Source organism: Hylobates moloch, unplaced genomic scaffold (assembly GCF_009828535.3).
Source record: "Hylobates moloch isolate HMO894 unplaced genomic scaffold, HMol_V3 SCAFFOLD_20, whole genome shotgun sequence".
NCBI classification, from domain to species: Eukaryota; Metazoa; Chordata; class Mammalia; order Primates; family Hylobatidae; genus Hylobates; species Hylobates moloch.
This window is the reverse complement of record NW_026652295.1, coordinates 36,929,645-36,956,547: the sequence shown is the minus strand read 5'-3', so window position 1 is coordinate 36,956,547 and position 26,903 is coordinate 36,929,645. Positions and strand designations below refer to the sequence as shown.

The window sequence follows — 26,903 nt, the reverse complement described above, 5'->3', positions numbered from 1 at the left end:
GGCGTAGGAGGAGCAGCTATCCTGGTTTGCCTGAGACTGAGTGGTTTCCTAGGATAGGAGATGTTCAGTGCTAAAACCAGGACAGTTCCAGGCAAACCTGGATAGTTGGCCATCCTGCATGTTTAACTTAACTTTCCTTAGCTTAACAAAAAGGTCACAATCCATTGAAATCATTTATTATTGTCTTTAAATCCTTTCTGACTCACTGAATGACTCAGGAAAGCAAACAAACAAACAAACAAACAAAAAAATAGAGGATTTCTTTGGCCTCCCTGGAGTAAGCAATAAAATGGAATGGACCCTTGCTGAAAGCTTTCTTCCTACTTACCTGCGTTTTGCGCTCTACTCCTCTGACTTAGAACCCTTGGCCACCCTGCTCCCCATACCTATGAGGTATTTATTTGTTTTTCCTTCCCCTCCCGTTTTGCTGCTGTGGCAGTAACTCCATGGATTAAAGAGGATGTACAGTATGTACTTTCTCCTACTTTGGCACTCTGTTCCCGTAGCTCTGCTTAGATGCAGCTGGCTGAGCTGGGGCATCAGGAAGCCTACAGGGGATCCACAGCTGAATCTATCAGGTCTTCCTGAAGCAGCTGTTATCTGAAGCAACTGGGCTGTGCCAACAGAAGCAAAGGAAGGGTGCAGTGTGGATGTGCAGGAAGAACACCAGACAAGCCTGTCTCTGCTTGAGAGGATCTAAATCACCCCATCTGCATGTGGAATATAGTGATTGTTCTGGAGAGAGCGAGAAGGGGAGGAGATGGTGTTTTTCCACAGTTATCAAGATAAACAGAGCAGCCAGTGCTGTCTGTGCAGCTGTTTCAATGTGAGGATGAGCTGAGTTATTTTATTTTTACTCAGTAGGAATTAACACACCCCCTTTTTCTTTTAGAGAGAGAGAGAGACCGGCTAACAAAATTACTCAATGATTTGAATCTTTCTGCAGAATGGTGATAATTTATGGGAATGTCTGGACATATCCTTGTTTGGAATTTAATTAGTAAAAAAACAAGTTCAGAAGATAAAATAGCTAAGTAATCTAAGATAGCCATTTGAAGACCTGGTAGAAGGAATGGGATAAGGAGGGGGATGGGGGAGCAGCAACAAGGTGAAATGTTATTTTAAGACAAGAAGGAATAAAGAGTTGTAGCCCTCAGGCTGAGGATGGGAAAGGAAATGAAGAGAAATGGTTATCGTCTCCTGTATTGTTGTCCTAGTACTAGACAGTGTCAGTGGTTGTACCCAAGTGATAGCAGCCTGGAAAGGCCAAGATCTCAGATTCAGTACGTCCAGCAAAGACCTCTGCTCAAATTTTTATTTTTACAGGAATAACCAAAGGGATGGGGAGAGTGGAGCAGAGAGCCTGAGTAATCCATTTTGCTCTTGTGAAAAATAGTTAAGGTTTCAGGTTATGATGGCAGATTCTCACTCCCTTCAGAACAAAGCTCCACTAAAATAACAGGAAAGAGATTTTCTTTTAGGTGTAAACCCACAAGGATAAAGAAAATGGGAAGAGGAGGCAAAGATGTGAAAGAGAAAAATGTAAAGCAGATGAACAAGTGGTAAATGACTTAACAGGCCCCCAAAAAACGGATTCCTAAGCTATTGAATTCTCAAAGGCTTAGGAATTAAAGGCACCAGGTACCTCTGAAACTGTGATGAATGAAGTGGGTAGGGAAGGGCTACTGTGAGGAAGATTGGTTAACTACATATTTATGAAACAATCAAGAGCTCTAGATCCTCTCCCCTATTTCATAGAACTGTGACCGTTTCTCCCTCATCCTGATGGAAAATTGGAAATTTATTCTCTGAGGCGGATAAAACAGAGTGTCTCTGAAACAGGAGAGACAACGTGCACAATTGAGAAAGGTCATACCATAGGAGGATTCAGTGGTCATTTGTTGAGACCCTACCTCTCAGTAACTCAGTCACACCTCCAACACACATAACCACCCTCCCCAGCACCCCCATCCACAAACACGTTCTTCCATCCTGTTTCACCACTTAGCTTCTAGAACTCTGGTAGTCAGGCCCATGCCTTCCATGCAAGGGTTAGAAACATCTTCCTAGGATAATCTGACCATCTTGAGAGGGAAGAGCTAAGTAATCTAAAAGTAGGGTTTTCCTAACAGTGAACCCATTTAGGTAATCCTAACATGAAGCTAAAAGTCTATGAGCCTCACTATATTCTTAGAATCTTTATTGCATTTCTAGTTTTCCTCCTGACAACCAGACATGTGAGGAAACTAATATGAAACAAAAACACCAAATAGACGGAACCTATATAAGGATATGGAAACTTTAAAAAAAATGTTGCTGTCTTTAAAGAGATTGAGGTACATGTGGCAACCCGAGACCAAAAAGAAAGGAGCATTTAGAGAATAAGAAGTACACTTGGAAATTTAAAATATTAAAGCAAAAATGGAAAACTCAGGAGGCATCATAGCTGATAAAGTTGAGGAACTCTCCCAGAAAGTAGAACAAGATGACAAAAATATGGCAAATAGAGAAAATATTAAAATGCAGGTCAAGATGAGGAAGTTCAATATTGAAAACCAAGAGTTTCGTAAAGAAAAATTAGAAAAAATCCAGGGGAATAAATTAATAAGTAATTCAAGAAAATTTGCTAAAATTGAAAACATGGGTTTCAAAATTGCAAGGGCCTTCTGAATGCTCAGCCCGCTGGAGGAAAATAGACTCACAGCAAGTCACGTCATCATTGTCATGAAATTTCAGAATACAAGGGATATAGAGAAAATCTACATGCTCCCAGAGCAGGACATGGTTTAAAAAAAAAAAAGAAAAAAGGAAGAAAATAACCTGATCCAGTATCATAGTGGCTTCTCAAAAGCAAAGCTAGACGCTTCACAGGCAGTAAAACAATACATTCAGAGTGGTGAAGGAAATCTATTTCCAACTTGAGATTCTGTACCCAGCCAAATGACCAATCATATACGAAGATAGACTAAGGATAACGTTCAGACCACGTCTTAAAAATTTTATCTCCTTGAAACCATTTCTCAGGAAACTGTAAATGTACTCCACCAAAATGAGAAAAGAGACCAAGAAAGAAGAAAGTGTGAGATACAGTGTGCAGGCTGTTTAACACAGGAGAGAGATGAAAGAATCCCTACAGTGATGGTGAAGGTAGATCCCAGGATGATAGCTTGCTTAATAGTGAAACCAGCTTTGTTTTGTTTTAATGAAGAGGCCAAGCAGCACAGCAGTAGCACCAGCGACTATTAGTAATACGATAGAATCTTCTTGCATATTAAAAGAAAGTCCTGTCTTACAAAGTACACAGTTTACTTTCTGTTCATTCACTCATTAAGTTTTTCTTTTTCTGAATATCTGAAACAAGTGTGAGGATTGACATTTCTGATCACTGGCTTAGCACTAATGCTGTACCAGCAGAGTCTAGGTCATGAATGGTTGAACTCTCAAGAAGCTTTGGGGAGGGGAAAAAACAGCCTTGCCAAACTACTCCCCCTCCCAACCTGCTTGCTAATCCACCAGAAATATGGATTGGAGACAGGCTTCAAAATTGAACTTCAGCAGTGCATAGGACTCCTAACACATAAAGTGTACATATGCGGAAATGTCTTTTTAAATGATTGGGCAGACCGTTAGGTTTGAATCCCATGTCTGCTGAGCCCCTACTATAAGCAGACTCTGTAGACCACCAAATAGTGCCACTTGGAGCGTCTTGCTATTTTGGTTTCTGTTTTGCTTGCATTAAAGTTCTAACACATTGACAGATTTCAGCAGCAAAATCTCTTATACCAGTAGTGCTGAAATTAGTAATCCTTCATGCTATTTGGAAACTGGAGTATAGGCTTCCACAGTGAAATTGGTCATGCACTTCCAGCTTTAACAATCCCTGAGATAGTGTATTATACATATCCATACTAGTTTTGGCACTTAACACAAAAATACTTGTGTGTGTCTCCTCTCTCTCTCTCTCTCTCTTTGTCTCTGTCTCTCTCTATTTCTCTCCTGTTACTGTTTGCATTTCTGTGCTGTGGTGAGCATTTTCCTCAAGTTTTCTGCAGTATTATTTTTATTTGCTTTGACTATTCTGATTCTTTTTGGTAGCTTTATGCATAAGTTTATTGATGCTCAAATTGCATGCTAAGTAAATCATTGGATTTTTGTCTTTAATGATCCTTTCACTAAGTAGAGGTTCAGAATTTCGCAAGGGGAAAAGGAGGGTCCTTGAAATTTTCTGTGAACATTGAAGCAGTCTAGGGATAGTATGTGGCATAGGCGGGACTTCAATGCATTGGGCTTGTTTTCTATAAATACATTTCAGGTAGTTCTCTGAGAAGCAATTGTCTGGAACGCAGGTTTCTTTACATAGCTTGTAGAGAATACAGAGGCTTCAAGGGCCATATATTCTGTCGAGCTTTGAAATCTCTAGCCTGAAGCTGAACCTGTATTATTATCATATATAACAATACTGTATACATTAGATGTATTCATTAGATATATTATATATATGAACATATAACACAACTGGTTGTATGAGTGTACGGAGTATGGGTTTTCCATGAAAAGAAATAATGCCTGCAGACGCTGTTTGTACAATATGCGGAAGTGATTCGCTTTCACCTTAATTCCAGTGCCAGTTTCTCAGGAGTCTAGAGTAAGGATTTGTGATTTCCTCACTCCCTGCGCTCTCTTCATCACTCTCTTGGTTTTGATGCTTAGTTTTCACTTCTGTTTTTTAAGCCATCTTCAGCAATTCCTGTTCTGATTTCTCAGGGTATGTAATGTTTACATTCTTAGAAGGATTCTTAGATTTTTCTTTGGGGAGAGACTAATTCTTTTTCCTTCTTTTGCCTTTCTTTCTCCTCTATTTAACTCTCTACTCTAAAAGAAAAAAAAAGGAGAAAAACAGATTCTTCCAAACCTTAAACTTTTAAGTTACAATTAATGGCGTATGCCCACCCCAGTCTTAGATTAAAAAAGGGGAAACTTTCCTTGCCCTGACACTAAGTAGCAGGCATGTTAGAGGTCATAGTCACCAAATGAATTCTTATAGATTCATAGGAAAACTAATAAATTTAATTTTGTTCTGCTTTTTCTCTAGTTCACAATTCCATTAGACTCATTTGTCTACATTCGTAGAAATGCATAGCTTATTGGATATACTGCAAAAGATAATGCAGACATTTTGAAGATAAAACTAGTGAAATTCTCTCCCCCACCCCCAGCATCTTGGGCTAGGGGAAAAGTTAATGAAAAAATTCAAATGTTGAACTTTTGGTAAATTAGTTCTATTTCTTAAAGTATACTTCTTCTTGTTTTCAAATGTTTTATTGAGTAATGAAATTGGTCAAAATTATTCCCATATGGGTATTTGTTCACATTAGCACATAACAGAGACGGAGGAGGGGTTGGTTTGTTCATATTCGTTTTTCTCTTTCTCCCTTGCTCCTCTCTTTCTGTATCCCCCTCCCTTTTTTCTCCCCTGTCTCTCTTCTTCCCCTCTCCCTTATTCATTTTTCATTTTATATACTCCACATCTCTTTCTGTCTCTATAATCCTTTGAAAATTACAATCTGAAAAAAATGGAAAGAATAAAAAGAAAACTAAACCATGAAATAAGCAAGACATTGCTTGAAATTCAAATCAGTTCCTCTTTCCAGATGGCAAGAAGCCTACTTAATTAGATTTTTGCCTGTGTCCTGCTAAATAGCTATAATAGGTGTACTATGTCTACACCTCAGACTCATTGACATTATAGCCATGTTCTTAGACAGAGCTAGTTGTAGTTTCCCATTTGACTCTTCTTTTATTCCAGAGGGTAGAAGTTTTATGTCTGTCTATCCTAATTGAGCAACTTTGTCTGTAAAGTTCAGTGCTAAATAGATCACCTATCAATCGTTGGATAGTTATTTGATTTTTTAATTTGTTGTTTATTTCAACTTTAAATGTAAGTTCTGTGAGAGAGGGATTTTATCTGTATTATTCAGTCCCATATCCCAGCACCCAGTAACAATAGCTACCACATAGTAAGTGCTCAGTTAGTATTTGTTGGATGAATCAGTGATCATGAATTGGGAAGAGCAGGTAGGAAGAGAATTAATTCTCCTTTAGCTATGTTTGTTTTATTTTGGTGTTTGAAACAAGAGTAGTTCCTGGGAGGACTTTTAATATTCATATTGCTTAATTCAGTGTTTCAAGATTAAGCTACCATACGTGAATAGGTAATAAGCTCTTATGTCCTTCTCTCTACCACTGCTACACATGTGGAGCCTGGGATTGAGAAAAATTAAGGAACTTACCCCATTTGTATTATCTAATGCATTATGAAGCTCTGACTAGAACCTAGGCCTTTCTTTTGATTCAGTTCTGTCAAGTCATATAGTTTGATATGTTTTTGTCTTGCTTTCCAAACTGTATTATAAACTTGTCCAGATCAAGGCTTATGTCTGATCAAGGCTTCTGGCCGATTCCTCATGGGGCTTAGCATTATTTAGTAGACTTTTTTCTTTTTTTCTTTTCATACAGAGTTTCACTTTGTCACCCAGGCTGGAGTGCAGTAGTATGATCATGGCTCACTACAGCCTCAACCTCCTGGGCTTAATTGATCCTCCCACCTCAGTCTCCCGAGTAGCTGGAACTACAGGCGTGCACCACCATGCCTGGCTAGTTTCTAAATTTTTAGTAGAAAGAGGGTCCCCCTCTGTTGCCCAGGCTGGTCTTGAACTCCTAGGCTCAAGTGATCCTCCCACCTTGGCCTCCTAAAGTGCTAGGATGACAGACATGAGCTGCAACACCTGACCCCTAGTAGATTTTTATTAAATCTTGATACTAGCAGATTTACCCAGTATACCTTAAAGGCTATTGTATGGTATATTTGCAGGCAAAAAAAGTGCATGAATTAAATACATTTTAGATCTTATGTCATTTTTATATGATTTATGTAAATATTATAATTATTTTTGTGATATTAATTCAAAATATAATTTCATACACTGAAGGCACATCAGGCACATCGTGGCAGGTTTTAAATTGTGCGTATTTGGTGAACAGGAAAAGCCTTCTGTTCAAAATTCACTTTTCCCCCAAATAAAAAACAACAATTACGGCTGGGGTGGTGGCTCACGCCTATAATCCCAGCACTTTGGGAGGCCGAGGTGGGCAGATCACGAAGTCAGGAGATCAAGACCATAGTGGCTAACATGGTGAAATCCTGTCTCTACTAAAAATAAAAAAATTAGCTGGACATGGTGGCGGGTGCCTGTAGTCCCAGCTACTCGGGAGGCTGAGGCAGGAAAATGGCGTGAACCCAGGAGGCGGAGCTTGCAGTGAGCTGAGATCGCGCCACTGCACTGGGTACAGAGTGAGATTCCATCTCAAAAAAAAAAAAAAAAATTAAATATTTGTCTTTAGTATTGGAATGGCTTTGTTTATTAGTAATTATTTCTACCCATCTCATCCCTTCCACATAATTGATTCTATATAGTATGAGTTTTCTCTCAAAAATAAGACTTCCTGTTTTGTTTGCCCTTCAGGTTGAATAGTGGAGGTGCCAGGACGTGATAGCTCCCTTTGCAGAGCAAATGGTCAGATAGCATCAGGCTGCTCTCTGAGACAGTAGCCTCTGCTTAGCCCTGTGTGCAGTGTTTAACCTTCCAATAATCCTTCCTCTCCCAAACAAGCAAATGCTGCCGGGCCCCTTTGCTGAAGTCAGTACAAGAGAATCTATAGCTCCACAGATCAGCCAGAGGGAAGGTTTTCTAAGAGTAACAAATCTTTTTTTGCAACATGCTTTTTCTAGAAGCTTTTTGTCATTCTGGCAGTAAACTTGTTTTCCACTTGCTGCCTTAGCAACAAGACCTGAAGTCATATCCCCTCCAGTCAGTGGCTTGATTATAAGAGCACTAACATTATACACAGAACTAGAAGAAAATTTTTTACCGGGGAAACCCACAGGCATTACCTGCTTCTTGGGTTAGAGAATTATTTGTATATATTCTTAGTATCTCCTTAAAGGAAAAAGTCAAATAGGAATCTTGGAAATGGTGCATCTAAACCTTGGATGATCTCAAATCTCTAGTGAATGCTGTAGCTTAAGTTCTTATTAGGTGTCTGCCTCTGGCCACAACAAAGAACAGTATTTCTCCGCAGAGTCCTCTATGGTTACTGAAGGAAGAGCCAAAATGTTAAGGTTCCCTTCTTTTGTAACAATCTCAGGCTAACTCTAGTTTTCAAGATTCTTTGTTTAACCCAAGAATATAAAGTTCAATTTGAGAATAAATATTTGTTTACCAAAGAATAGAATTCAGATGGATTTTAGCTTTAGTTAATCCCTTGAGAGCTTATTTAAATATTTCTCACCAAATTCAATTTTATGTTGTAATAAAATGTGCTCAGTACAGAAGTTAGGTGATCACATAACTAAGGCAAAGCTTAAGGATTGACTGTAACCACAGGTAGGCTCGTGCTCCACTAGAACTGAAGACTGCGGAATACCACGGGTTTAAAGTTGGAATGCAGAAGTTGCTGTTTTTCTATATTTTCTTTAGTATGTTAAAGATGTACTGTATGTACCTTAGAAATTAAATCTAGTGGCATCCTCATAAGCAATGACGGAAAGCTAGATTAAGAAAAGGAACTCATACCTTCCCAGAACAGGCAGAGAATGCTGTGAAATCTCCAAAGCAAAATTTCTTTAGGTCATAGTACTATGCTGTCTCTCTGTAAAGAAATGCATTTTTCTTAACAAATTCAAATTCCTAACTTCCAGGGCTTACAAAAAAAGAACCATGTCACTGCGTATGGTTAGCTGGACCACGTGGCCCTGAGCAGTCTCCCTGGATTTCACATTCTCTGCCAAGAAGGGATCCTGGGTTGGAGGAAGGGAGAAGATACTTTAAACTTTAAACCCAAATATGGGCAAAAGATTGTTCCCTTGCTTCCTCATGCTTAGCTAAGACAGGTCAAGAACATTTTTTAAAGGCTAGAGGATTAAAGTGAGAAGCACCATAGAGCCAGGAAATCTACATTCTGAATGTCGCTTGCTTTCTATGGCCCATAGCCCCCATACTGTGGTGCCCTAAGAGGAAGGACAAGCCCCTCCCTGTGTTCCTGAAGTATTCTCCTTGGCCTGCCTCTCATAGATGCACCATTTTAACATCTAAAGTCAATAATACAGTAATCCCCTCCTTATCCTCAGGGGATAAATTTTAAGACCTTCAGTGGATGCCTGAAACTATGCATGGTACTGAACCTTATATATACTGTATGTTTTCCTATGCGTACATACCTATGGTAAAGTTTAATTTATAAATTAAGCACAGTGAGAGATTAACAACAATAACTAATAATAAAATAGAACAATTCTAACAATATACTGTGAAAAGTTATGGGAATGCAATCTCTCTCCCTCTCACTGTCTCCAAATATTGTACTGTACTGCAGATAACTGAAACTATAGAAAGCAAAACCACAGATAAGAGGGGACTAACTACTGTACTCTCCAAGACAACCAGCATTCTCAAAGTCCTAACCAAGAAATTCTGCATCCTAGAATCTACTCTTTGAATTTCTGTTTAATGGTATCCTACTCTGCCAAGCACTGCATTCGATATTTTCAATACTTATCTCATTTAAATACCCTGTAAAGTTCGTGTTATTGACCTCATTTTATAGAGGAGGAAACTAAGTTTTAAAAAAAATTGGGGGGTCAGGTGCAGTGGCCCACACCTGTAATCACAGCACTTTGGAAGGCTGAGGCAGGTGGATCGTTTCAGCCCAGAAGTTTGAGACCAATGTGGGCAACATCTCTACAGAAAAATTAGCTAGGCGTGGTGGTGCATGCCTGTAGTCCCAGCTACTTGGGAGGCTGAGGTGGGAGAATCACTTAAGCCCAGAAGTCGAGGCTGCAGTGAGGCATGATCGTGCCACTGCACTTCAGTCTGGGCAACAGAATGAGACCCTGTCTCAAAAAATATATGTATATTTTATTTTTTTCCCTTAAGTGACACACTTAGTTAAGTGATGGAGCTGGGCAACAAACCTGATTCTGTTGGATGCTAAAAGCCACATTGTGTCAAAACTCTGTAGTGCCTTTCAGTTTTAGAGTGCTGTCCTTGGAGGGTTTCAGTTTTATTTTATTAAAGAAGACAGAACCTCATTCACCCACAATCTTATAGCTCCTAGAAAATTTCTGTATTGAAACATTCTGTACTGAACTATGTTCAGTATCCAGTCTTTGTCAGCTACTTGAAGACAGCTAACATAGGGAAGGGAGAGGGATATTGGAAACAGACTGTTACACTATGGCTCACGTGGACAGCGTTCATCCTCATCAGAAATGGCCAATCTGTTGCATATCTGCCTTCCTCTGCACTGTTTTAAGTTTTAATTGTCTTCCAACTGTCTGAGCTGGTGTTGAGGACTTCGGCATGAATAAAGGATATCTGTTCTATTTTTCAGCAGTTCTCCTCTCTACACACTGATGAAGTCACTAGCTGCCACTGCCCTTATTATCTGGTTAAATCGAGTCTGACTCGTGCTGAAAAGGCAAAGAAATAAATCTTAAACTTTACCTATTTTCAGGATTTCTTGTGACAGAGAAAATGTGATACCTACTTCTCCCATTTTGGTGTTATGACCGAGAACCAAGTTTTGTTTTGTTTTTCAGAAAAAGCAAATAGAGAGAGGACTCTCCCATTCCTATCCCTTGGATTTTTCAATAACTTGGGTAGTAATAACTTCTTTTATCTTGGGATGCTCCACTGTGAGCTCCATTAAGGAAATATGCTCATTATGAAGGATGGTACCTGTGCTCCCTCCTCCCCCTTTCAGTCATTGCTCATGGAGCAAGGCACTACTCCTGTGCTGGACAGGGCCTTTTTTGTTGTTGTGGTTTGTTTTGAGACAGAATCTCACTCTGTCACCCAGGCTGGAGCACAGTGGCGCGATCTCAGCTCACTGCAACCTCTGCCTCCCAGTTTCAAGCGATTCTCCTGCCTCAGCCACCCAAATAGCTGGGATTACAGGCACGTGCTACCACGCCTGGCTAAGTTTTGTATTTTTAGTAGAGACGGGGTTTCACTGTGTTAGCCAGGATGGTCTTGAACTCCTGACTGATCCACCCACCCAGGCCTCCCAATGTGCTGGGATTACAGGGCCACCACGCCTGGCCCTGAATTCTTAATGTAGAGCTTCAGGCCGCTCCTGCCAGTCATTGGTGTTGGGCCATTAGTCGAAGCCTTTTGCCATTTCTAGGTTAGATCTTTAGTGTGGGGAAAGTCCAGGATATTTACAACTTTTTGCTTGAGAAAAAGGAGCTTGGCTTCTTTCTTTTGATGTCACATTTTTTAAAATGTGTATTTGAGTAGGAACTTTATGCCATTTTTGCAAATTATGCTATAATTTTTTTTCTAGAGACTTAGAAAGCATTGTAGAACTAGAATAATTAAACTTGTTATGAGCATTACATATAATAGGCTGATCAAAAGGTGTGATATATAATGGTGAATTGCTAATTTGACTTCAGGATTATGCAGCAGAGATAACATTATCTTCATTTACACAGAACTTTTTATCTGGAGGCATCTCTCAATGCTTTTCCCACCATATATATTATTTTGTTTGTTATCACAAATACTATCATAAGAGTATAAAATGTATTCCAGTATAACTTTTTATTCTCAGTTGCTTATAACTGCGGGGTGAAGGAGGGGAGGGTTGCACATTTTCTCGCATTCCTAATGTTTGCACTGGGTAAAATATGGGAAATTAGTTATCTAAACTTGGAAAACCTGATTCCATATAGTGTTTTAAAAAGAAAGAACAGGAGGGAAGGAAGGTTATTGTATCCCTTAGGTCAGCCTGGAATATATTAACCTTAAGAACCGCCATTGGGAAAAGGCCCTGTTAGTCACTTCCTGGCTCTTCTGTGCACAGTAGGAGAGACAGCTTTTGTAGAGACTTGAGCTAGAGAATAGCGAAATGATCTGATCAAATTCCACTAAACCACATTCCCTCTATTCCCTCTAAGGTTGCAGACAGCAGCACTCAGGCTGTCATAGCCATACGCAGTTGAAAATGCTATGCTGGTTGAGTTCCCGTGGGTTTAAGGAAATGGACAAAATTAGATTCAGGCCAAGGTGCCAGAATTAATACACCCCTTCCCTTCCAGAAAGCACCAGGGAGATTGTCACTGCCAAAGTGAAGGACAATATAACCTTTACTACCCAGACTAGTAAGAACTTATGTTGAATGAACCTACCCACCCACCCAAACCCAGTAAAATCAGTACCTTCTGTCTGTCTTGAGGGCTCGAAGGAACAGATTAGGGCCAAATTCTTGCTTAACCAGTGGGCTCTGGTACATATAGCAGTTGCCCCTGATTCTCAACACGGGAAGAGTGGTGTCTCCTTGCAGTAGGTGTGAGCACACTGGACAGTCAGTTCAGGACATAGCATTAATATTGGTTGTAAAGATGAGTGATCAGCTCATGTCAAGGAGCAGATGGCTAAATGAGGTGCACAGGTAATGCCATGAGAGTCAAGCTTGAAGAATCAGGAAGGACGACAGCCCATGATATAAAAACCCCAAATATAGTCTCCTTAATGTGAATTTTCTAAATCAGCATTTACATTATACAGTTAACTTGGACTGATGAGAAATGTAAGGAAATTACCAAATTAGTGAATAGCGATCAACTCAGAAGTACAATTATATCATCTAAATTGAAGGTTGTTTTACACAGCAGAGGGGAGGAGATTACTAAAACCTTGTCCAGTCTGTCATATTCTAATTGAAATCTGTTCATTTAATATACCCCATCCTTCAGAGTGCATAGTTCATAATCTGGGAGGCGTTATCAATCTAGTTATTTTTCCTGGTTCTTCCTTTGAATTCCAGTAAGACGGTGTGTGGCACATCCCTCATGGGATTGTGTGACACTGAGAAGAATGAGTTTGTTCATTAACCTGTGAACTGTCAGGTCCCTTTGGAGAGTGAAGAGAGCAAGTTACTCCAAGGTTAATGCTTGTTTGTTGGAGATGAAGTCTCCAGGGAGTTAAAGAGGATGAACAGGCCAAGATGCTCAAGGGCTGCCCAGTGAAACTCTGCACTGTGTGCAGGTGCCAGATTCATGTGGCCAGGAGGGAGGCTGCAGAGCAGGCTGGGCCATCTCTGCAGATCGCTTCCTCTGGTCAGGAGACTTCCCAGCAGTCAAGTGGGGGGCTGGCGTAAGTATATAAGGCTAACTTCCTAACGAAGATTTAGGAGCAGTATTAAAAGAAACTGTGAGTAGTTTTCAGTAGTTTCTGGATTTTTTCTTTTAAACAAGAAAGCAATATTGATTTCATGCGTTCATCTCCAATGGATGAAATCTTCCATTGAGCTGGAAAGCATTTGCTTGTGCACGTGTGCTCCAGTACATTCCTAACCACAAGGCAAGAGCAGAAGCTATTTGTTATTCTCCGGTATAAATGTCTTATGGTCATGTACCTGACTGACATTCAAGGGTTGAACTGAACAGTACCTGGTTTGGTTTTCTGGGTAAATCATATCTAAGTTCTACTTAATTCTCTGCAAAATGACATGTCCCTTATTTTGCTATAATTCTTCTAGGTTCAATTGGAGCTACCCATAAGGAGCAGATATAGGGTCTGAAGTCAAGCTCAGAGTCTCCTTTGGTCTATATCCTGGTGCACTATATGTTTAAGTGACATGTCTTACTCTGTTTTCTTTGGATTGGTTGTGGTGGGAGCTCATTTTCAACAGATTTTATTTTCTTTTTACCATCAGGTATATTCGAATTGTTGGGACTCACAACACAGTGAACAAGATTTTTCACATTGTGGCTTTTGAATGTATGTTTACAAACAAAACCTTCACTCTTGAGAAGGGGCTGATAGGTAAGTATTACAATTACATTTTTGTATATATATTTAGATATTTTATCTTCAAATACTTTGTTACTCTCTTATCTTAATCAGTTCTAAGGACTCTAGTTGATTTAAATGCCTTATTGCTAGCTGACATAGGGAATGGCTTACATTTTTTAGAAGTATTCAATATAGTAATTCCAGTGAACTTGAATGAATGTAAATATTGTACTAGTGCTTAAGAATTGAAAATATGTTAGTAATTCATTCAGATTTGCTGTGTAGGGAATGTTTGTGATAGTCAGGTGAAGCGTCTCGCACCAAGGGATTTAATGATAGGTGAGTTTGAAGAGAAGTCTGTATGATATTGATTGGATGTTCAGACTTTCCATGGCTGTGCAGGTATTTTGGCCTTTGCTTGGATATGAGTGGTATGCTTAGCTGTGGAGGTATCTTCGTGGATATATGAATTCATATTTGCCCGAAGTAGCCTCAAGAAAGTTCAACTCACGAAAGTGCCTCCATATAATTTAAATAAGACCAAAGTGACTGAATTGTCACTTTTGAATTGTCATTGCAAAAGTCAAGTTATTGGGTGGGAAATACTGCCTGACTGATATTTGGAAAGAAGATTTTAAATTTTAGTGTAATCGTTTGCTTGGTTGTTTTCTGTCTTGTTTTGTTTTTATTTGCAGTAATGGGTAGTCTGGGCATTGTGCACAGTCCATCCCCGGTCTTGACATTCTAGATACCATGAGTGGCTTTGCCCATCCATACTGTTTATTCTGCTTTTTTTCCCCCATGCCCATAGGTTTTCATTCACCTACTGCAAAGATCACGCTTAGATCAGTTAGCTCCTTGATTCTGTCCCTTTATTGCAGTTTGCTTGAGAAGGGACTTCATATGTTCTGGTGTGGGGATAAGATGACCCTGCCTTGTAGTCTAAAATAGAATTCTGTACCTTTACAAAGGGACTCATGTCTCCTCTCTTTCCCAAGTTTTGTTCATGTTGGCACACACGTCCATACTGACCTAAAAGCATGGGAATAACTATAATGGGAAAGATGAGTGTAACTTGCAAATGTTTATTAACTCTTTGAATGGTCATAGCCTAAATTTTCCTAACACCTGCTGTGTCTAAAACCTAATCCTTTACTTATGGAGATTTGGGAGAATGATATTAATAAAGTAGCAGGAGTGGAAAATTTGCCGATATAGAGAGTGTTTAGAGCTCAACTGAAATAGCTGCCTTGGTTTTAATTTTGTTATGAACATAATTTTAACATTAAATATAAATATTAATAATTTGTGTGACTTTTAAGTAATTTGAAAGTTACCAACTTTGAAGCATTACCTGATATTATTGTTTTTTAATTCTATAGTCTGTACAGAATTGTGTTGATGGAGGGTTGTGGGGAGGGCATTCTTTTTCACCTGTTGTCCAGGCTCTTCCATAGACTGTAGGCCTCACTGTGTATCTGACTGTGTAGTTAGGAGAGCCCTCAGTGAGAAGGATCTTAGAAACCAAGACCCTTCTTATTTACAAAATGTGTAGCATTTGGCTACTCATTTCAGCTCAGTGCACTGCATTTTGAACATGCTGCATGGAAGGTACCATCTACATCAATCAGCCCCCTCTTCTTAGAAAGAACAGGTTTGTGGACACTGTAATTATTAAAGAAACAAGCCTATCTGGCATGAAACTCAGGATTGGTTGTAATGAGGGGTGCTGTTGTTGGTATGCATGTTTTGTCCAAATTGAGCTAGTCAGCATCATCAGAAGCTGTAACAGTCTCAGGTATGTTGGTGATGAAAGAAAATTACAGAGAAACAAGAAGTGTTTTTGGTGTCTGGTTAAACACTCTTCTTCAAGCACTCTTCCGTAATGCTAACAAGTTTGACTGCAAAGAGCACTGTAATCATCGCCTGTTATTGTCCCTCAGCCAAATGGGAGCAGTGGTGCAGGTAGGCAGATACGTACATGCTCTTGCCAGAAGATTGCCTGCAATGGAACCCCCTCTGACCCTCCTTGGACCATCCTCACAGCTCAGAGCTGCTCATCCTCGGCAGTGGTGTGAGTGGTGAGGGAGTTCAGGGGGATTTCGTTATCCTCTGTCTGACACTGCAGCTCTGCTTACCTTACAGAGGTGTTTAAAACAGTAATCTCCAGCTTTCCGTGTTGATCATCTCAGGTGCATTTTAGCAGCACACAGGCCTTGGCCAGTCACCCTCCTGGTCCTCGACAGGTCCTCTACGGGGGTACAGGTATGTCAAAATCACCTGGAGTTATTTTTAAATTGCAGATACTTACTTCTTACACTTTCTTGTATCCTGTGAAATATACACTCCCCTCCTGAGAATCACTGATATGAACTCCATGATTTCATGGGGGAAAAAAAGTAAAACTAAGATAATGTCATCATAAGTAATTAGAGTATCAAATCCTACTTTTTTTTTTTTGTTTTTTGAGACAGAGTCTCTCTCTGTTGCCCAGGCTGGAGTGCAGTGGCACAATCTTGCCTCACTGCAACCTCCTCCTCCCGGGTTCGAGCAATTCTCCTGTCTCAGCCTCCCAAGTAGCTGGGACTATAGGTGTGCGCCATTACGCCTGGCTAATTTTTGTATTTTTAGTTGAGACAGGTTTTCGCCATGTTGGTCAGGCTGGTCTCGAACTCCTGACCTCAGGTGATCCACCTGCCCCGGCCTCCCAAACTGCTGGGATTACAGGCGTGAGCCACCACGCCTGGCCCTCAAATCCTACCTTTATGTTTCTAGATTCAGAACATTTTTCTTTCATAGTTCCTGGTCTTCTTTTCATAGTGCAGGCTCCTTTAATTATTCTTCTCTAGGCCTTAAAAATCACTTTTATAATATTTATAATTTTAAAAAGTCAGATTCTACTGTTATTATTTAAAATATATAATGGTGACAGGAAATAACATAAGTAAAAATAAGCACACCCACTATATGAGATTTTAGTCTTCTTTTCCCACCAAAGGGGTTCTTTCCCATTTTTATGACTGTGTGTCATGCCTCATGCAGCTTCACTTGCACAGACTCATGGGAGGCTTTGATGTCCTCGGGTTCATATAGCCACGAGAAGAGGCCCTAGCTCAACCATGTTGCCCAGAGCTGGGCCTTTCTCCCACCTTTGCTACTGCCACTACAGCCTCTTCTCATTTGGTGGCTGCATCTGTATCTTGCTGGAATGTATTCTTTCCTGGGAGAGTCGGCCTGTGATGACTGTCTCCTCTGTGTTAGGAGGCATCTGTAAGAAACCCTAACCTGTCTTGCCAGTGAGGCATGGAGGAAGTAATTAGAAGAGATGTGACTGCTATTTCATAAAAGTTCAACCTCCTAAAGAATGTATATACTTTGCCTTAGCACTCCACTTTGGTGATACTTGCATAGCATTTGCCAAGTCCTGCTTTTTTGTAATGATTTCCAAATCTTCCTTTTTTTTTTTTTTTTTTTTGAGACGGAGTCTTGCTCTGTCCCCCAGGCTGGAGTGCAGTGGCGCAATCTCGGCTCACTGCAAGCTCTGCCTCCCGGGTTCACGCCATTCTCCTGCCTCAGCCTCCTGAGTAGCTGGGACTACAGGCGCCCGCCAACACGCCCGGCTAATTTTTTGTATTTTTAGTAGAGACGGGGTTTCACATCTTCCTTTTAATCTTGTGTTTAAATTCACTTTTTAATGCCCTACTAGTTGTCCAATTAGAGAGAATAGTACCTATCACCCAGCTTTAAAGAATTATCAATTCACAGCTAACCTAGTTTTATCCGTATGTGATCTACTTTGTCCCTATCAGATTATTTTGAAATTAATCTTGGACATTTTATCATTTCATCTATAAATACTTTATTATGCACATCTAAAAGCAAGGCTTCCTTATTGTAGCCATAAGCACAATACCATCATACTACCCAAAAATTAATTTACTTAAGAGCATTAATTATGCAGTCAGTGTTCCAATTTCCCTGATTGTTTCAAAGTCTGGAGTGAGAATGTGTTTTTATAGGTTGAGTAAATCAGAATTCAGATAAGGTCCATATTATGCAAGTAGCTGTTGTGATTCTTAAATCTCTTTAAATCTGTATGTTCTCTTCTATTTATCTGTCTATCTTTGTCTGTTTTTCTCTAATTATTTATTTGTTAAGAAACTAGGCTTTTCTCGTATAGAGCATCTACCAGTCTGGATTTTGGCCATCGAATTTCCGTGGTAACATTTAGCATGTTTATCTGTTGCATTTCTTGTAACTTGGTAGTTAGAGCCTTAATCAGATTCAACTATTATTTTTTGGTAATAATACTCCATAGGTAGTGTTGTGTGTATCTATCCAGAAGCAGAGGAAACCTCTAATTGTCTCTCTCTTTTGGATGTTCACATCCATTGATGATTATTTCCTGGATTCATTATTTCATAATTTTGGATTGCAAATGGTTATTTTCCAAATACGTCATTCCTTCTTCATTTAGTCCCTAGAAAGAGAAAATGTTCCTCAACACTCATTTAGTAACGCTGAGATACAATTCGCTCAGGAAAAGAAGGATAAACGTTACATTCTTTCCCTTTGTTAACCAGTTTTCAAAATAAAGGGGTGGTTCCCTAGCATCCTTCAAGGGTGACAAAGGTTTGTTTGTGGGATTTGTTAGAGGGAGGTAAGTACATATCATTTTGAGTTTGTGGGAATAAACACGATTGAAATCTTTTAATCGCGTGCAGTTATTAGTAACGATATTCAAATCATTGTATCTTTAGCCTCTTCAAATTGGTTTTTGAGTGCTTTTGATAAGACTTTAGTAGTCCTTGATAGTTCCATGCTTTCTGGCATAACAAGATGTACTAGGTTTATTTTGTACATTTCCTGCCCTTGATCTGGAATCAGCCATTTCTTCATGGAGGCTTGGTACTGTATAGAGGAAAATGACATTTGGAAACCTCAGTGTAGATACTGTAGATGATCTTTACCACTGTGTTTGCTGCTATTTCTAGACCTTCAGTAGACAGAACTAGGAAATACATGCACATACACTTAATTATTTATATGACATATATTTAGCAGATGAAATATATCATGAGTATATGCTGACACTTCTAATTCAAATTCAGTACTACAAGATTTTTGTTTAAGCTTTTGATCTTTCTTTCATCTCTTTTTTTTCTTCATAGGTGAAATCTTGATTATCCGTGATACATTGCAATATTCATTTGCTCTATCCCCAGTACATACAGAATAGCTATGAACCATATGATTACTGAAAATAGTTTAAAGATTTTTGTTACTGATTTTTAGGTCCTTCTATCTGTAGAAATATACAGTAAAATGACTATGTTTTAAAGTCACTTGCAATGATTCTCTGTGTAGTTATGCCACTATTTCAGTGTACAGTTAGGTTCATCTGTTCCATTTTGCTTTCAATATTTAGGGATTGCCTTTAAAAAACTTTTGTTTCCTAACTATGTGTAATACTTACATTGTTCTAAAATCAAAACTACAAAAGAGCTATATTCAGAGAAATGAAGCTTCTATTCCTGCCCTCTCTACCTCTGTAAATAATCTCTTTTTTTCCTCCTTTAGTTTGTTGTTGTTGTTATCCTTCCATTTAAAAGTGGGAAAATATATGTATTTCTATATTTATATTTTGCATCCTCCCAATGTCTTTAAATAATTGGTAGCACACTATATACCATACATATTATATATTTTTTACCTTACTGTGCTTCTTTTTCTTTCTTTTCTTTTCTTTTCTTTTTTTTTTTTTTTTTTTTTTAGACAGGGTCTTGCTGTATTGCCCAGGCTGTTCTAGAACTCCTGGGCTCTAGGCATCCTCTTGAGTAGCAAATAGGACAGTAGGCATATACCACCACACTTGGTTTCACCTTGCTTTTCTGTACTTAACACTTATTTTGGAGCTAGCCATAGAGAAAGATATTATTTGTTTCTTTTTATAGCTGCATGGTCCTCATTAGCGTAGATACACCATTGTTTATTTAACTGATGTTAAATAAACAGTTTTCTATTGATGAACCATTTGGGTTGTCTTCAATTTTCCACTACTACAAATAGTGCTATTGCCTTGTGTATAAGTCTTTTCCTATTTTTGCCAATATATCTTTGGAATAGATTTCTAGAGAAGGGATTGTATGATCAAAGAGTACATGCACATAGAATTTTCCTAGATATTGCCAAATTCACTTTCATAGGGATTATACCATTTTTAAATTCTCACTGGTATTGTATGATAAAGACTGTTTCCCACAGCCTTGCCAGCAGAGCATGTTGTCAAACTTCTGGACTTTTGCCAGTTCTATAGGTGAGAAATGGTATCTCAGTGCAATTTTAACTGCATTTCTCTTACGAGAGAAATTGAGCATCTTTTCATATGTTTAAGAGCCATTTGCATTCCTTTTTCTTTTTTAAATGGCTCTTCTCTTCTTAGGAGTCTTCTAGATGAATAGAGAATATGCTTTTAGTAAGACTTGGGGGAGCAGTAAACACTTTACACTGAGATTAGAGTGTGGCATTCAGCATTACAGAAGTCTGGTTGTGCTTCCTAAGGTCTCCTGGTTCTCCTGGAAAATAGAAGTTCTCATATGTCCCTCTCCATCCTTGTCCCTGGTTCTACGTCTCTGCTTAAGAGATAAGAACTAGGGCATAGAGCTCTAGGTTCAAAATTATGGTTTCTTTAACCCTTTCAAAGAATAGGAATAAGATTCTATTATCAGCTTTAGGCCGTTAAAGTGTTACTTTTGTGTCTTACCAGCATGGATCCAGGAAGACTGGTAACTTTTTGTTCTGTACAGTAGACCCCCTTATCTTTGGTTTTGCTTTCCGTGGTTTCATTTACCTGTAGTCAGCCGTGGTCCAAAAATATTAAATGGAAAATCCCAGAAAAAAACAATTCATAAGTTTTAAACTGCATGCCATTCCTGGTAGCATCATGAAATCTTGTGCCATCCCACTCTGCTCTACTAGGGATGTGAATCATCTGTTTGTCCAGTGTATCCATGCTGTATATGCTAGCTGCCTGTTACTGTGTAGTGAAAAACATAGTGTATATTGAGTTTGGTACTACATGAAGTTTCAGACATCCACTGGGGATCTTGGAACATATCCCCTGCAGATAAGGGGGGACTACTGAGATTGGATCTAGGGCAACCAAAATCAACAGCATAAGCACAAGAACTCTGTTGCTGAAGCTGCCGGTACACTTAACTACTGCCGCCACCACTGGGACTGTGCTATCTGAACAGAAACACCAGAGTCCATATTCACCTGCTGCTACCTTCAGTACCACCAGAAACAAATAGACAAGAACATGTCTTTTTCCTTGCTCCTATATTTCAATCTCCCATCAGTCTCTTCTGTTGGCAGAACAAAAAAACAGGCTGGTAAGGGGAGTCTGGGAAACTGTAGTTTTCAAAGGTTTAGCCTCTGAGATCCAGTGTAGAACAAGGGAAGGAATAGAGCTGAAAGCAAACAGATTCCTGGCACAAAGACAGGAAGACAGGCAGTGTAAAGGGGGCACCTTCCAACAGGAAACTTACCATCTGATTCAAAGTAGCCGGACAGTCACATTGGCAAGATATGGAAATAAGTGGAGTGGAGAACAACAGACAAAGGCATAAACAGGTGTGGAGAAAGGTTAAGTATTGGTTTGGGCTGCAAAGGAACTGAACATATCTCTTGCCTAGTAAGATAAGGCTTCATGAAGAATGGTATTTTGAGCTAGGCCTTGAAAGATTGAGTAAATATTAAGGAGCATTACAGAAGTGCTAATTTACATAGCAATAGTACTGTTTCCCTCAGAGGAGCTGAAGATAGTAAATAGAAATAGGTTGTCTATGGTTACTACTGTCATTTAAAACTATTTTGAGATTGTAACAATATGTTTAGAATGCTGTAGAATTTTTGGGAAAGTAAACAGAGTTGGAAATCTGGGCTGTCTAAGGGTTTTTGGCATCCAGTGACCTAGACATATAACACGACTTCTGTGCTTCACAACTGTGTTTAGTAAAGTGAATGTCCTCTGGAGCAGAAACAGATTTGGGAGTGAGGGAGTTCAGTAGCTGATGAAAGTGTTACAATGTGGCAAAGAAGCAAACTTCCTGGCTTGGCAGAGGGGTCTTAAAGGCCTTAATGCAGATAGTTTCCTACAATGGCACTAGTGAGTCTGAACTAGTCTAGACCAGGAGGCTGTACTTTTCCAAGTCCTATTTCTCTAACCAGGTGTTAAGGCTGGTTCTGCTTGTCAGTAAAGCTTAACTTCTTTAGCTACTGTAAATTTCTTGGCATTAAGCAGACATTTATTAAGAGGCTGCTGAGTGTATCTTAGACACAGGGCAGAGAAAGACACATGGGTGTAGTTTCTGCCTTGAAGGATCTTAAGAGCTAATAGAGAAGAAAGACACTTAAACAGAAGGTGACAACTCAGTAAAATAAGTCATGTATCAGGAAGTTTCAGTAGATGTTGTAGGAATGCTGAACAGGGGGCACTAACCAGAGCTGGGGGAATGGTATCAGGAAGACCTCCTAGTGGAGGGTATAAATTGGGTCAGGGATATGGTTTGGCAGTGTCCCCACCCAAATCTCATCTTGAATTGTAGCCTTGGCAACAGAGCAAGACTCCCTCTCAAAAAAAAAAGAAAAAAGAACTACCTGGAGGCTGGGCACAGTGGCTCATGCCTGTAATCTCAGCAGTTTGGGAGGCCAAAGCAGGCGGATTGCTTGAGGCCAGGAGTTCAAGACCAGCCTGGCCAACACGTCTCTACTAAAAATACAAAAATTAGCCAGGTGTGGTGGTGCACGCCTGTAGCTCCAGCTACTCAGGAGGCTGAGCCATGAGAATCCCTTGAACCCAGGAGGCGGAGGTTGCAGTGAGCTCAGATTGCACTACTGCACTCCAGTCTGGCCAAAAGAGTGAGACTCTGTCTCAAAAAAAAAAAAATTAAAATTAAAATAACTACTTGGGACTGGATAATTTATAAATAAAAAAGGTTTAATTGATTCACAGTTGTGCATGGCTGGGGAGAGACCTCAGGAAACTTACATTCATGGCAGAAGGCAAAGGAGAAACAAGGCACATCTTACATGGCAGCAGGAGAGAGAAGCAGAGAGCAAGGAAGTGCCACACTTTTAAACCATCAGATATCATGAGAACTCACTCACTATAATGAGAACAGCATGGGGAAATTCCACCCCCATGATCCAGTCACCTCCCACTAGGTTCCTCCCTCAACATGTGGGGTTTTACAATTCAAGATAAGATTTGGGTAGGGACACAAAGCCAAACCATATCAATATGTATCATATTATCCTTTCCATTTTTTTTTAAGAGTAAAGATTGCCTGGAAAAAATTTTTTACTGTTCTTGTTTTATAGGATTTACTTTATTTTACAGGATTGAATTTTTGGGCTCTACTTATGTATTCCCTTATTATCATAAGGATAGATGGATATAGTAGTATGGATGTGTGTGTCAAGGTAAATGTAAATGTGTACAGCTTGTTTTTGTTTTGTTTTTATTTTATTTTATTTTATTTTATTTCATTTTTGAGATGGAGTCTCGCTCTGTCACCCAGGCTGGAGTGCAGTGGTGCAGTCTCAGCTCACTACATCCTCTGCCTCCTGGGTTCAAGTGATTCTCTTGCCTCAGCCTCCCGAGTAGCTGAGATTACAGGTGTGCACCACCACACCTGGCTAAATTTTGTATTTTTAGTAGAGATGGTTTCACCATGTTAGCCAGGCCTGTCTCGAACTCCTGACCACAAGTGATCCTCCCACCTTGGCCTCCCAAAGTGCTGGGATTACAGGCATGAGCCACCATGCCCAGCTGTTAAATATAAGTTCTAGTTTCAGATAATCTCTGCGTTCACGCATATGAGCATATGCTTTTAGAAGCAGCCAGGACATATCTTGAATGCATTGTTGTTTAGAAATGTCTTCCTGCAGATACCCTAACTCATCTCCCTCAAATTTGAAGTTTAACACATCCCTAGAGCAGGGGGCACAGTGCTGTCAGTCTCTTTGTTAAAGCATAGCAAAAGTGACCTTTACTCCAGTTCCCAATAAGTTCCTCATCTGCATCTGAGACCCCCTGAGCCTGGACTTCACTGTCATATCACTATCAGCATTTTGGTCACAACAATTTAACAAGTCTAAGAAGTTCTAAGCCTTCCTTCATCTTCCTGTCTTCTTCTGAGCCCTCCAAGCTGTTCCAACTCTACCTATTACCCAGTTCCAAAGTTGCTTCCACATTTTCAGGTGTCGTTATAGCAATGGCACACTTCTCTGGTACATGTTTTCTGTGTTAGTCCACTTTCACACTGCTATAAAGACATACCTGAGACTGGGTAATTTATAAAGAAAAGAGGTTTAATTGGCTCATGGTTTTGTGGGCTGTATGGGCTTCTGCTTCTGTAGAGGCTTCATGAAACTTACAGTCATGGCTAAAGGCGAAGGGAAAACAGGCACATTTTTACATGGCCAGCAGGAGAGAGAGAGAAAGAGTGAAGGAAGAGGTGTTACACACTTTCAAACAACCAGATCTTGTGAGAACTGTATCATGAAAACAGCAAAGGGGAGGTCTGCCCCCATGATTCAGTCACCTCCCACCAGGCCCCTCCTCCAACACTGGGAGTTACAATTTGACATGAGATTTGGGTGGGGAAACAGATTGAAACCATATCATACATATATCTAAGTTTTTACCAGAAGAGTGGAAATACTGCACAAAACTAACTTGTTTTTATTTCACTTCGTAATACTTGCACATTTTACTGATACTCTCTACCTTTGGCTTTTTGATGAATAAGGAAGGACTTAAGAGAAGGGACCTATGGGTGGCCTATCTTGCCCTTTCTTTTTACATCATTATTTTCAGCATGTGTATTTGGCTAATACAGGGTAATAAGAAGAGTGAAAAAGGATATGATAGAAGCAAGAACATCTTTACATGGCCAGCATCTGCATCTGAGATTGGTCATTGGTGCTTCTTGGAATGCCTTTGCCTTCTTTCTACTCCATCGCTAGCCATAGTACCAAGAACCATCCACCCCTGGCCTGCCTCATGCCAGTAGAGATGGGATAACGGTCTGGAGCAATGGTGGGAGGCAGGAGGATGATGTGCACTCACGAATTCTGTTGCTATGAAGTGAGCATGACAAGGAGATCTGCTGGAGTTTTTAAATTTTTTCTCCCACAAACAACAAACGCCTACCTGGGAATAAAGTTACTAAATCCACAGGCTTTAATGTAAAGAAACTATAAATTTTTAAAGAGCACTGAACAACGGAAAGAAATATTCCTGGATAGGAAAATTTAATATTGCAAAGATGTTGGTTCTTCCCATTTTAATGTATAAATTTAATACAGTACTACTACTCAAAATCCCAGTTGTGTGTGTGTTTTTTTAGTATTTTGCTCAGTTATTTAAAAATATTTTCCAAGAGAATAAATAAGTAGAAATATCTTTTCCTTCTCCCTATCCCTTCAAAAAAAGCCTGAAAAAAATAAAAAATAAAAAATGAATGAGAGGGTCTATTCCCAGCAGGTGTTAAAATTACTGCTGCATAGTAATGTGGCATTAATGCAAGAACAAACTGGTAGATAAATAAAGCAATCATCCAAACTCTGAATTAGATCCCAGTATGTGTAAGAATGTAATATGAGATAAAGGTGACATCTCACATCAGTTAAGAACCGAAGGATAACACAGCAAATGATGAGACAGTTAACAATTGCAAACAGTTACATGAAATTTTTTCCTCATACTAGATACAAAAGCATTTTCTTGTTAAAGAGGTAGATTTTACAATATGACTTCAAAAGAGCTGTAGGAAACTGTATTAATACGTATTTATCTTATCTCAAGGTGAGGAACAACTTCCTCAGCACAAAAGCAAAGGCAGAAACCGTAAACAGAATTCAAAGGTGTTTGACAAACTGGGAAAAAATAATTGCAACATACATGACAAAATAAGTACAAAAAAAAGATGATTCCCTTACAGAAAATGTATACAAACAGCAGTTATTAAAAAAGAAAGAAAAACGTAATATTCCGTAAACTTGAAAGCGTTTCGCCTCGCTAATAATTAAGTACTTATTGAAACAGGATACCATTTTTTGGCTTGTTTAATCGGCAAATATTTTTCATTAAAAATGTCTTTTATATATATAAATAAGACAAAGTCATGTCTCATCAAAAATCAAACAATACAGAAGTACATAAGTAAAATATTTCTTTTTTTGCTTTTTTTTCCAAGACAGGGTCTCTGTCACCCAGGCTAGAGTGCAGTGATGCAGTCACAATCACAGCTCACTGCAGCCTTGACCTCCTGGGCTCAAGTGATCCTCCTGCCTCAGCCCCCCAAGTAGCTGGGACCACAGGCATGCACCACCCACCCAGCTATTTTTGTTATTGTTGTTGAGACAGGGGTCCCATTATGTTTGCTCAGGCTGGTCTTGAACTCCTAGGTTCAAGCCATCCTTCCAACTTGACCTCCCAAAGTGCTGGGATTCCAGGTGTGAGCCACTGCACCTGGCCAAAATAAAATGTTTTTGTGTTTCAACTTGCATTAGCCTAGTTATTACTAAAACTGAGTATTTTTAAATATTTCTTGCCCCCCCTCTTTTTTTCTTTTTGTGAGGGAGTCTCTTGTCTGTTGCCCAGTCTGGAGTGCAGTGGCATGATCTCAGCTCACTGCAACCTCCATTCCTGGGTTCGAGTGATTCTTAGATGCCTCAGCCTCCCGAGTAGCTGGGCTTACAGGCATGCGCCACCACTCCCAGCTAATTTTTGTAATTTTAGTAGATATAGGGTTTCACCGTGTTGGCCAGGCTGTCTCAAACACCTGGCCTCAAGCAATCCTCCTACCTCGGTCTCCCAAAGTGCTGGGATTACAGGTATAAGCCACCACGCCTGGCCTGTTGCTTCTTTCTTATTATTAATTTGTGGATTATGGATATTTATTCCTTGCCTTTTACATACATTGCAAATATCTTCTTTCACACTGTTAGTTACCTTTTAACTTTGTGTATGTT

General features: G+C 39.5%; 1 protein-coding gene across 10 annotated transcripts in view; it reads left to right on the top strand.

Moving 5' to 3' along the window:
* Positions 1 to 26,903, top strand: part of BTBD9 (BTB domain containing 9) — a 495,597-nt gene that overhangs the window by 294,376 nt on the left and 174,318 nt on the right. For all 10 annotated transcript variants that reach the window (XM_032141217.2, XM_058432661.1, XM_058432663.1 and 7 more), the window contains one exon: positions 13,780 to 13,889. In XM_032141217.2, coding sequence (XP_031997108.1) covers positions 13,780 to 13,889 — 110 coding nt within the window. The remainder of the gene's footprint in view (positions 1 to 13,779; positions 13,890 to 26,903) is intronic.